This window comes from Natator depressus, chromosome 2, assembly GCF_965152275.1.
Source record: "Natator depressus isolate rNatDep1 chromosome 2, rNatDep2.hap1, whole genome shotgun sequence".
Taxonomy (NCBI): Eukaryota; Metazoa; Chordata; order Testudines; family Cheloniidae; genus Natator; species Natator depressus.
Genome location: NC_134235.1, coordinates 203,600,180 through 203,613,113, shown reverse-complemented (window position 1 = coordinate 203,613,113; position 12,934 = coordinate 203,600,180). Strand labels below are relative to the sequence as shown.

General features: G+C 41.4%; 1 protein-coding gene across 1 annotated transcript in view; it reads right to left on the bottom strand.

Annotated features, from left to right (window-relative positions):
• OSBPL3 (oxysterol binding protein like 3) overlaps window positions 1-12,934 on the bottom strand; it is a 139,922-nt gene that overhangs the window by 37,450 nt on the left and 89,538 nt on the right. Inside the window, exons 12-14 of the mRNA XM_074945767.1 lie at window positions 8,401-8,508; window positions 871-1,005; window positions 36-129 (exon numbers count right to left, since the gene is read on the bottom strand). Coding sequence (XP_074801868.1) covers window positions 36-129; window positions 871-1,005; window positions 8,401-8,508 — 337 coding nt within the window. The remainder of the gene's footprint in view (window positions 1-35; window positions 130-870; window positions 1,006-8,400; window positions 8,509-12,934) is intronic.

Genomic DNA, 12,934 nt, shown 5'->3' with positions numbered 1-12,934 from the left:
TCTCAGAATAGGATACAACAAAACACCAGTCTTACCCAAAGTTTGCCTTTCATTTTCAATGTCGTTACTTAGGTTATCCTCTGAGATGTTATCACTTATATCACTGGCATATGAGTCATCATCGGATACCTGGGGGGTGGGGGAAGGAAATAATATAAATAAGTTTGCATTATGCTACTCCTGATAACTGTTACCATGCTTTGTGAAATTAACGGAAAAAAGATCCGTCATTTAAAGAGACCTGTATTGTTTTCTCTGTGTTTCTGTGCTGCATAGAACAGCCTAACAATACAAATAGGTGTACAGATCACAGATCTATCACTAAAAAGATTTCATAAATCATTACTAAATTATTATTTTATTGAAGATAAAACTTGTTTTCTTTGATCCTGAAAAATTAGAGAGAGGCCTTTCATGAAATTCCAAAAAGTTTATAAGACCAGATTTCAAGAAATAGAAAACAAAGTTTAAAATTGCATGCTGCAGTAGCATCTGCCATAGGTCAACCTACAGGTGCTGCAAGAAAAAAAACGTACAAATACACAATCGTTTGATAAAATTTCTTGCAGCTCCTGTAGGATGACTCAGGACAGATGCTGCAAAAATACATTCCTTCTACTTTATTTTAAAATCAGGTGTGCAAGCTACATTGCCTGTTCTCCCTCTTCAGCCACCTCCCATACATACTTTTTAACTGTTTTATTTTTTTAAGAGAGTAGCAAACAATTAAGTGTATGTGACGCTGAAATCCTCCAAAATATTTCATTTGTGGTAGATCAGCAAGTTTGCAATTACCACGCAAAAAGATAACATGTTAAATATGTTGAAATATGGTACATCAGAGAGATATTCTGATATTGGTGCTCAGACCTCGTTTTCTGAAGAACTTGCAGACAGCAGGACTTCTTGAGCATCAAAAAACTCTGAGAGAGAGTCGGTGACAGACAGCCTACTTTCACTGGAGAGCTGGTGAACCAGGCTTCTGCTTCTTTCTCTTGAATTTTCCTGTTTAAAATAAATAAAAGGCTTTTAGGGAAAAGTATGGTAAGTAGCAAAGTGCACATGTACGTACAAACCAACAGATATACGACTCAGAGAGAGGGCTTAAACGTTGCCACAGATGAACGCATGCGCCCTGCACAGTTTACTGTAGCAAGCATGCATTTCAAAGAGGGGACAAGCAGCAAAGTGCAGAAGAATCAGACACACAAATGACAAAGTGAAGCTCAGTAATGTGTATTTTGCAGAATTAGTTACTGCTCTTGCATATGCATCTTTTTTTTCAAGAACGGCTGTTAAAATGTTGCAACAGTCAAGTGATCTGTTGAGCTAAATGCATGCGTGTACATAGTTTCCCCATGAAAGGAAAGCAACTACAAAAACTCCGTTTACTGATGGGGACACAACAGCAAAATGGGAACAGACATATGCATGGAATTAAGCGGCAGGCCACAACTTTTATTAAAAACTTTAACACAGGGGAGGGGCATCAGCCACGCATTACACAGACTCTTCTATAGCAGGCACTTAATTGGTTCCAGTGCAGGGTTACAGGGCTCCTTACCACATAACCCACAACATGGGGCGTCTCTCTCCTCAGCCTCCCCTCTCCTCCCTCCCGCCAAGGAGGCGGCTCTCTTAGAGTCCTAGCAGCCTCCCCACCACAAGGGGGAGGGACTTTGCAGCAAGGTGGGGACCTCAGCCCACAAGGTCTCACCCTATTACATGAACCCAAGGTCTATCACCAAAATCCCAGGACTTTTACTTCTGGGAACTCCTCATTTTATTCTCTTAACTGCACTAGAAACAAGCCACATGGGGTGCCAGCAACTAGCCCCACCCAGTCATGCAGGCCGGTATCACAACCCCTGCCCAATCCACGCCTAAACGTATTGTAGCCATATGTCAGCATCTCCATCTGTCGGATGTAGGCCATCATCCCCCAAAACTCCTGGCTGATTGTAATGGATATGGCACTAAATGTAAGACTCTCCCCTAGCCTCTGCAAATTTGTCATTTATTTCCTCCCAAGCCTTGTTTAAAACACAAAATGTTCAGTGAATTGGCATACAAAGATTTACAGGAGCCAAAGAGTATTCTAAATGAAGGTCTTGCTTTCCTAGCTATCTTTCTGCTGCTAGGTCACTTATGCAGCAGTAGTACTGCACCCAGTCCTCATGTGCAGCACCCCCTGTTAATGAAGAATATCGTATTACCAAGGTTACTTAAAGGAAATAGCCTTTGCTGCGGGATTCATAGCAGAGTTTATACATTATAATGGGGATTTAAGACCACAGCAAGTCTTAAACAGTCTTTGTGTACTTGGCACAGTGACGCTGTTGGCAGGCTAGTGATGGCAGGAGAAGCACCAAGAGACTCATTATTTTAGACTATCTACTGGGTATAGAGAGGGAAAAGAAATGGGTAGGAACAAGCGTCCTTGTTCTTTAACACCTCCACAGCTACTGGGGAGAAGGACAAGGTGGCTTGCTGAGCACGTTACTGCCCTCAAGTTTCATTCTGCATATACGTATGTTTATTGTAAGATCCAATATAGTAGAACCTACTTAACTAACTGGTAGCCTAATAAATGGCTGCCCCTGCTTAGGTAACTGTCAGGGAACACACTCAGTGCAATGAGTTTTAGTGACTGAGCACACGATAAATAGCTCACATCTTCCCCTTATTCCATCATCCGGGGCAGAGTTGTGTTGCAAGCATCTACCACCTTCGTCTGACCAAGGCAACATCAGTGTCCACTTGCTTACTACCTTCTTTGATGCAATTCAACCATTGCTTCCTCAGGGTCTCTTTTCCTACTTCCCTCTCCTGCTATGCTATCTTCCCCAGGCCCTCTTCATTCACCATCTATATGTATCCAAACCAGCAAAGTTGTGCTTCCTGGATTTTGCCAGCCACATCACAGACTTTGCAAAATGAAAGCATTAGAATGGAAGTCAATCTCTCTCTCTGTGTGACTCTTTATGGCGTACTTGTGGCACCCTAGAGACTAACCAATTTATTTGAGCATAAGCTTTCGTGAGCTACAGCTCACTTCATCGGATGCATACTGTGGAAAGTATAGAAGATCTTTTTATACACACAAAGCATGAAAAAATGGGTGTTTTACCACTACAAAAGGTTCTCTCTCCCCCCACCCCACTCTCCTGCTGGTAATAGCTTATCTAAAGTGATCACTCTCCTTACAATGTGTATGGTAATCAAGGTGGGCCATTTCCAGCACAAATCCAGGGTTTAACAAGAACGTCTACGGGGGGGGGAGGGGTAGGAAAAAACAAGGGGAAATAGGTTACCTTGCATAATGACTTAGCCACTCCCAGTCTCTATTCAAGCCTAAGTTAATTGTATCCAATTTGCAAATGAATTCCAATTCAACAGTCTCTCGCTGGAGTCTGGTTTTGAAGTTTTTTGTGGTAATATCGCAACTTTCATGTCTGTAATCGCGTGACCAGAGAGATTGAAGTGTTCTCCGACTGGTTTATGAATGTTATAATTCTTGACATCTGATTTGTGTCCATTTATTCTTTTACGTAGAGACTGTCCAGTTTGACCAATGTACATGGCAGAGGGGCATTGCTGGCACATGATGGCATATATCACATTGGTGGTGCAGGTGAACGAGCCTCTGATAGTGTGGCTGATGTTATTAGGCCCTGTGATGGTGTCCCCTGAATAGATATGTGGGCACAGTTGGCAACGGGCTTTGTTGCAAGGATAGGTTCCTGGGTTAGTGGTTCTGTTGTGTGGTATGTGGTTGCTGGTGAGTATTTGCTTCAGGTTGGGGGGCTGTCTGTAGGCAAGGACTGGCCTGTCTCCCAAGATTTGTGAGAGCGTTGGGCCATCCTTCAGGATAGGTTGTAGATCCTTAATAATGCGTTGGAGGGGTTTTAGTTGGGGGCTGAAGGTGATGGCAGTGGCGTTCTGTTATTTTCTTTGTTAGGCCTGTCCTGCAGTAGGTGATGAAGTGAGCTGTAGCTCACGAAAGCTTATGCTCAAATAAACTGGTTAGTCTCTATAGTGCCACAAGAACTCCTTTTCTTTTTGCGAATACAGACTAAGACGGCTGTTACTCTGAAACCTGTCTTTATTGCGTGAAAACATCTCATTTCAAACACCTGTAGATATTGGCCCTGAACCCATGCTTCTGAATCACGTAGCACTGCACGGCACACCATAGTTCTATACAATTAGGCTTTTAGTCTCAGTGGCACGTGCTTGTCATTCACGACCCCTGAGATGTTATTTCACATACTCCCAGCACTCTCCAGTCTGGACTGTATCTCACGTTCAGGCTTGCCATCTCCTTAACACAGCCACCAAGCTACTTGAATTGGCCAGACTGGTTTAATGGTACTCCATTAAACTTTATATTCAGTTTCCCTGTGGCACTTTACTGACCCAAGTGACTTCAGTCTTAGTCATGGGATGGAAACTAGTATGACTGCTTAGCTGGTCATACCATGCATAAAGTAGCTTCTCACTTTTTCCCACTGGGATGTTTTTGCTGATGTAGTCCATCAATATGGTAAACAGGAGAGGACTGAGGATCAACCCCCGATGCAGTCCAACTTTCACTTCAAAAGGAGCTCGCTCCAAAACATGTTTGGATCATGTTGGGTAATCTACACAGTGCACGTACCATAGATATTAAATTATGAGAAACTCCATATTTCCTCAGCACTGGTATGAGTATCCTTCTGTCCACTTTATCAGGTGCCTTTTCTTGGTCTATAGAAGCCCAGGAGCGATCCTGTTGGTACTCTAGCCCCTTCTCTATCAATTGCGAATGACAAACATCTGTGGTTCCTCATCCTTTCCTGAAGCTGAACTGTTCTTATATGGGGATGGCTTCCACCATCTCCTAATCCTAGCATCTAAGATATGTTCCAGTACCATCATCCCAGGCAACAGTAACTTTAATCCTTAATAGTTTCCACATTCACAGATGCTTCCCTTCTTATGTATTGGGATCAAGATAGACTTGCACCAATCTTGGGGGAATCTCTTGTCTTGCTAGTCCGTTTTAGTCACTCTGCTCATCTATTTTATGCCTCTCTCTAACCCAAGACTTTCACCAGGTCCACGGTCACCTCATCAGGTCCCACTGCTTTACCATTCTTCATTTTCCAGACTGCATTTCTCACCTCTCCCTCCATTATCTCAGGCTCAAGCACCACAATAGGCTCACATGTGGGCAACTCCACCTGAAAGGGGTTTGCCTCATTTCAGAAAGACTCAGAGTATTGTTTCCACCTCTCCTTTGCTTGTTCGGGTGTTACTAGCAGTCTCCTCTAGTCATCATTTACAAATGGTGTTGCAGCACCATCTTCCTTTCCTCTGAGTCTCATTTTTGTAATGCCATAGTAGTCTTTTTGCCAGCCAACTGTGGGTCGTTTACAAGCTCATTTTACAGAGAGCAACAGATGGAGGGAGGCATAGCTCAGTGGTTTGCTCATTGGCCTACTAAACCCAGGGTTGTGAGTTCAATCCTTGAAGGGGCCATTTAGGGATCTGGGGGAAAAATTGGGGATTGGTCCTGCTTTGAGCAGGGGGTTGGACTAGATGACCTCCTGCTGTCCCTTCCAACCCTGATATTCTATGATTTGTTTCTCTTTCTTTATGCACCACTTTCTTATTTTGGATTGCCACCTGCACTTCAGGGGTCCACCACCACTTCTCTTTCTCCCTTCTTCCCTTCCTGCACCCCATCTTCCTTGTCCACAAACCTCTTCCACCCCCACAATCCATGATCTTTTGAGGTGGTTCCACTCCTCTTCAGATGATGCCAGATCTGTTTCCAGCTACCAACCCTGTCCTGCTTGCCCAAACTTCCCTGCCATAGTCCATTAACTCCCCATTCTTTAATTGTTTGTTTCTTTTGAGCTGATCCTCCTTTTGAGGATAAAAAGCACTAGATAGCCCAGTGTTATCTGCAGACATATTTGCAATAGTTTCCAGTGTTTAACAGCATAAAGTTTTCATTCTGCAGCTTCCCTATTTTGTTCTAATAATCAAATCTCTTACATTTAAGAGACTGTTTTAGTGCTTTATATTTTTAAAGCAACGCATTAAGGAAGTGACGTGCACTAGTGCCACATATCCATGATGCTCTGATGAATTTGGGGGATTGCTTAATTGAGGTGTGTTTCCATGGGAGCTTATGCCAGTCAATAAGATTCTAGTGTACTATGAAATTCTGTACAAGATCAATGAACTAACATACCAAAAACAGCACTGATTTTTCTTATACAATTGTGATAAAACAGAAGAAGAAAAAAAAAAGGTATGACTTCACAATATTTAAAGCTTCATAATCTTCTTCTTTGTCAGGAGGAGGAAGGTATCTAATAATCTAAGTCTTACAGGAGAACTCTTGTTCCTGGGATTGCGTATATGACTGAAAATATTATTAAAAAGCAACAAGATGAACTAATTAGTCCCATCTGAGAATCTGGTAGTTTCTTACAATTTACTATGTGGGAGTTTTATTTTCTCTTCTTTACTTCATAAGACTCCAAGATGAGCAATAAAGTAAAATCATGAGCTGCTATACGGACAAACTAAACTTTTACCCTAAATCTTGAACTAGGTTTGCCCCCTCCCACACACTGGTTTGATTTCTACAGGGTCTATCATCATAATTTGTTACCAAAGTGCCATGATTACACCGGAGAGTGTAGAGAGCAGAGAGCTGTCACTGAGTCAAAGCCCTGTGACATCATACAGTCAAAGTAAAAATAAGTGGTATATTTCTGGAGTATAACCACGGCCAGAGTGCAACCGGAGCTTAAGAAAGACATCCTGCCAATTTCTGGCATCAAGAGAGTTAGGATGAATAAAGTTGCCCATCCTGTGAAAATTCAATACTTTTCAACATGATAAAATCAATTAGCACCCTCCAAATAAATTAGATTTACCCTGAAAAATGACACAAGAAGCTTGGAATGGCAAAGTAATAGTATCCTTGAGTGCACTTAAACCAAATTTTGTACCGTGGCCCTTTCTCTTTCTCACCACTCCCACTGCTCTAGAGTACACTGCTCTAACAGTCTTCCAGAACACATTTAACTAGAATGAAACAGGTCCAGTGTAAGTGCCTTGGTCCTTGAGCTAACGAAGATAAATCCTGAGCCAAGTTATGGACAGTTTGTGAATGAAACATTAAAGGTTTTTTTCCTTATGAATTTAGGCATGTACTGCATGGTATATACATTGCTTCAGCACTGACCCATTATCATGGCAAGGCCTTTTATGTATTAATAAGAAAATCTTTTCAAGACTAGGAGTTGGTCTGAGATAAGCTAACATCCAGAAGATCTGTTATACATTTTTGAAACACTGTTCAAATTCTCAAGGGGATAAAAAGCAAAGACCACTAGCACAATCAATTACACTTTAAAATCTACAAGTGTGACCAAAATCTAGCTCAAATGGTACATTATACCAAGACAGTTGAACTAACTGAATGATGAAATAATTTATTTTTTTTAAATAAAGGAAATTAACTAATACTTTACAGAGGACATGAAACAAAATAAAATCTCCCATTCAACTTCTAATGAAACGTTTACTATACAATTGCTACAGAAGTTTCTTTGATTTAACATTTAGGAAATCCACCAGAAACAGAACATGAACACACATGCACACTCTCTCTCTCTCTTTCCTTCAAGGGGTAACTTTTTTATTTATAAGTGACATTTGAGACATGTAGGGGACATCCTAGCTACATACAAGGAAAACTGAATTGCTAAAACTGCTCATATATCTCATTTTTCCATTGCTTTTTTTTTTAATTAAAAGAATGACCTATTTTTGCAAGTTATTAGCACTTATCTAAAAATATAACTAGCCCTGAGTGAAACACACTGGCAGCTGATGTTCTGTACTAACAAGGAGTCAAACCAAATTCAATAGAACAAAATACACCCAAAGTACAATACTTAATGTATTTTACAGTAAAGTTACCCTTCCCCTTCTGCAATTACTTGGGTTCTGTGTTAAAGCTGCTATACGGGTGACAGTAGCAACTAGGGAACACGAGAATGATCAAGGAGAACAGACAGCGTTGAGAGAAAATAATGCCAGATAGAATGATGGGGTGACTTTGCTCATGCCTAAGGCAAGGGGCAAGTAACAGAAGGAGAGCAAAGGACCTGCCAGCAAAAAGCAATGGAAGTGTTTAGAAAAACTGTTCTAAATTAATACTGCACAATGCAACATCATGTGAGCCACACGCATGAGGGAAGAGGAGCTCCTTTTGCTAATACAACTCACTGCATCGGGAACAGAGGAACAAGACAGTACGCAGCTATGCAACAGTCGAAGTGTAAGGGTTTGTAGCAACAGACACCACTGAAACAGGAAATCCATACCCACCTTCACCAAACTGGGACTTGATTTTGCATTAGTTGCTGAATCAAGGAGCATAGACTCGGCATGTATTCTGCGTAACCGGTCTTTAAGATCCGTGTTTTGTGCTATGGCCTGGAACATTTAACAAAAAATATTGTGGCTATAAAGTTTTCTTAGCTAATGTAGACAGTGGCTTCATTGTGCAAAAGGGGCAGAAGAAAACTTTGAATGAAGCAGAAAAAAGAAAGTCACTAGATACATGACCTGTTATTGGTCCTGCATTTAGTATATCACAAATGCTTCAGACATTGCTCCTCTCTCAAACATGAGTATTTGGGGGGGAGGGGCAGGGAAGAGGGAAGGGAGACTTCAAATAAACACAATGGGGAGATGGAAGGGATAGCTCAGCGGTTTGAGCATTGGCCTGCTAAACCCAGGGTTGTGAGTTCAATCCTTGAGTGGGCCATTTAGGGATCTGGGGCAAAAATTAGGGATTGGTCCTGCTTTGAGCAGAGGGTTGGACTAGATGACCTCCTGAAGTCCCTTCCAACCCTGATATTCTATGATTCTATGGGAAATTTTAGGCCACCAGAGGTTATATGCTGGTTTTTAAAAGTTTATGGGTTTTTTCCCCCTTGAGGTCTTTTCCTCTATCCCTTCTACAACTTATCCTCTCTAATCATGCCTGTTAACTCAAACTATTTCCCCCAGAACTATAAATCTGTGCGATTAGAAACATGCCTTTCCCTTTCAGCTCGACATAAAACACTTCCCTTCGCTTGCCACTGCATCACTGACAGCAAACCAGACTACTGGCACTTTTCCTAAAAGTAATCCCCAGAGCAGCCATACGATTGGCTTTGCTACTCTAAAACTGCCCCAAATCCACTTTTCTGCTGCAGCAGAACCTGTGGGTTATAAACACTATGCTACTTGGGCAAGGATGGAGCGAGCACAGGACAGCCCTTATGCACCAGAGGCCAAGCGTGTTTCTCCAAGAACTCTAGTGATGGCAGAGGGACAGTTCCATTGGCAGAGTGGCTGGAACACTGGGGAACAGAAGTGAAAGTGAGGAAAGGCACTTTTCATATTTTAACACCTAAATTCAACAACATTAGATCTTGTTCATGTAGTTTGCGCAAGATCAAACAGGATTATGAAGTTAATGGGACTAGCTCTGTCTCCCTCAAACTGAGAAAGATATTGTGAGACTTTGTTTAGTGCAAATATTTTATTACCAAACATTTTGAATTTATATATATTTTTAATTTTTGAAATTAGTTTTCACTAACAGTTAAAACACAAATTTCTCCATACCAGTGATAATGGAATGCCCCATTCTATACTCCATTTCAGAAGCAGATATCTCTTCAAATAATAATAATAAAAAAATAATACAAAGGTGATCTATTATGAAAAGAAACCACTTATATATAGCATAACGACACTGTATCAAATGGGAATGTTTCCTTTACATTTAAACATGAGTGGGTAGTTTTTAAATACTGAAGTAAGACAGACAGGGAGGTGAGTTCACTTGTTTCAGTCAGGATGAAACAAAAAACAAACAAACAAACCCCTTATACCAGGTGCCTAAGACCCTGACAAATATTCCCTCACCATTTCATAAACAAGATGAGTTGTTAATTTTAGGAAGGAAACATTAAACATTAGAAGGTTTGCAGAGGCACTATGAAACATTTCCTTCCCGATATTTACCCTTCTGGCAATAGAGCCTTCATTAGTCCTGACTTTTGAGTGTGTGCTTTCACTGCAGAAACTGGATGCCATTGAAACTCAATACCCGGAAGCCACATCTTTTTGGCCAAGGCCCTGTTTAGTTCCCAAATAAGTGCTTCTGAAGCTGAATTTACAACACAAAAATCTTTAAACAACTTCACTAATAAACTTGATAACTTGGAAATAAACTTTCCCTTAAACTGCATATAGAACATATTTAAATAACTAACTATATAAAATTAGTTTTGAGGGGTTACAAAGGCAGCATCGATGCTGGATAAAATGTGAAGTCTACAATGTAATCTAAGTGGCCGTGACGGACTAGTGGACACACCATTCCCCAGAAAGGAAGTTTTCAGCTAAGAACGTTCAATTCTAGTTCTTAGCATTTCCACTAGCCCTGAAATGTCTAGGGAATAACAAACTATAAGTAATAAGATAGGGCAGGCTCAGATAAAAGCATATAGTCTAAATATTAGTGCAACCCAAAAACTAAAGTCATTTTAAGGAGCGTATGTATGGACTGCCTCTTGGACACTCTCGCTTTCATATGCGGAAGACTGTACATCAGCTGCATAATGTATGGTGAAAGTAGACATGGATAGCTAGGTGGCCTCTGCATATATGTGCCGTTGCCTGAGACCTCTCAACCCTGGTGGCTGATACTTACCTGGTTGAACAGGCTGTGATCCATCTGAGAACTGGACGCACAGAGATGATTGCAATGGTGTATAAAAGAAGCTTGCGTCATCACAGATCCCAAAATTTTGGGACATGTCTGAATGTCTGAGAACTTGTCTTTTGGGGAATCTGCATGATCTATTCTGGAGTCTGATTATCCCTTCCTCTCTTGGTTTGTAAGTATTATGAAGCCTCCTGTGGTGTCTATTTCCATTCTGAGGCTGGATAGTCTCTTTTAGTGTCCCTTCTTCAGGTTTGGGTGGATACAGTACTCCTAGAGAACAATTAAGGCTTTGGCTGTTGGTTCCCTGGATTCTTGAAGAGATTTGGTTCATCCTGGAATTGATAGAGCAGGGGGCCTGACAACTTCAGCTTAATAATGACTGCCACTAGTGCTTAATTTGTAATGGAAGAGGTGCTGGGGCTCAAACAATTTTTTTATATTCATAACTGATGCAGCAAACAGAGGTACAGGAGCTCTGCTCTGGCAAAAATTCATTACTGTCTGCCCCTCAGTAGCTTCATGAAGCCTTTTGGGGTTTGTCCAGGTATAGGTCTAATCTGTATGAGAAACAGAATCTCATAATGACTGCCCCTGAGAACCGGAAATGCTTCTGCCAGTTATAGTCTCTGGAGATTTTGCAGTTACTGCTGATCTTGCAGTTTCCTATTTTGAATGTGGATTTCTTTATCCATTTAATAAGGTACTGGGGGGTTAGTATAACCATCACTCTCCTGGGTCTCTTCCCATATGAAGAAGGTGGAGCAGTGCCAGGAGACTCTTCTGGTCAGATGGGTTCTATGGCCCTGAGTGAAGTATAGGCCAACTATCTTTTGGAAGGTCTGATGCTTGTCAGGGCTGAGTGAAGTATGGAGAGGGAGCTGGGAGGAGGACTATCACATATCCTTGCCGCAAAATTTCTAAGACCCAGGTGTTTATTGTTGAAGCTGACCAGCTGGATCACAAAGAAGAGAAATATCCTCAATTCTGTGTTCAGCCTCAGTCATCTTCTCCGGTTACTGTGCAGGATTTTTTTAGTCAGGAGGAGGAGGAGGGGGAAAGACAGGGTCAGCCTCCGGTGTTCTTGTTCCAGAATTTTCATTATTGGATACCATATATCTTCTGGGGGAAATCTCTGCTAGGAATACAGCCAAAGGACTGCTTACTGTAACTGGGTTTGAAATATTTCCTCTGGCTCTTAGAATAATTTGACAAAAGGTCATTTGCATGTTTCTATATTCCCTGCCAACACTTTCTCCAGTGTTTCCTGGAGATATACTGAAAAGAGCCAGCTCTCAGCCAGGAAGAGGTGCAGATGGATTCCTGACAACCCTATTATGGAAATGACCACCAGACAAACCACCTTTCATCTGCAAGCTTACAGGAATAATTATTGGCTTTTTGAGTGAGTCTCTCTGATTTCCATGGTCTCAGCCACAGTAGCCTCCCCTAACCACTGTTTTGCAGACCACAGCCCTGGGGGTGAAACACACTGCATATATATTTAGTGTCTTATGAAAAACGTGGACACTGACATTATCCATAAAAGGACAAAAAAATCCTCTGGGATGATGAGAGGTCTGTATTTTTGAAATGATTGCACCAGTACAACCCCACTCTCATGAAGCAAGTAGGTGTCAATATTTGATGATGAAGGCCTCAGAGTCCTTAAACATATTTTCAGTTCTTCTTTGAGTGTGTTTACTAGAAAGAAAAATCACCTTCTGATGGGAGCACCATGGCCCCAGCTACAGAAGCCATCACTGAGTCTTCTTTCAGGATCTGAACCAGATTTTTTTTTCTTGATCTTGTTTACTCATCTCCCCCCTCTCCCAAAGAAATGCCTTCTCTGATCTATTCATGATTATATTGGGGCGGGGGGGGGAGGAAATGATGGAGGAAGGAAGACAACATACACACCACCAAGAATCAATGAGTTTGAATTCAGAAGGTAGGTATTTATCTTTCCCCTTCAACTAGCTAGATGAACAGCACTAGTTATTACTAATCTACAGTGTTACATAAGCAATGGACAGGAAGAAAAAACTGACACCTTTCCTATGTATCCTGTTCCTGATTTTTATGGTCTGCTGCAGAATGTTCTCCTTCCTGTAGTGTTCAGCCTAAGGAGAGGGA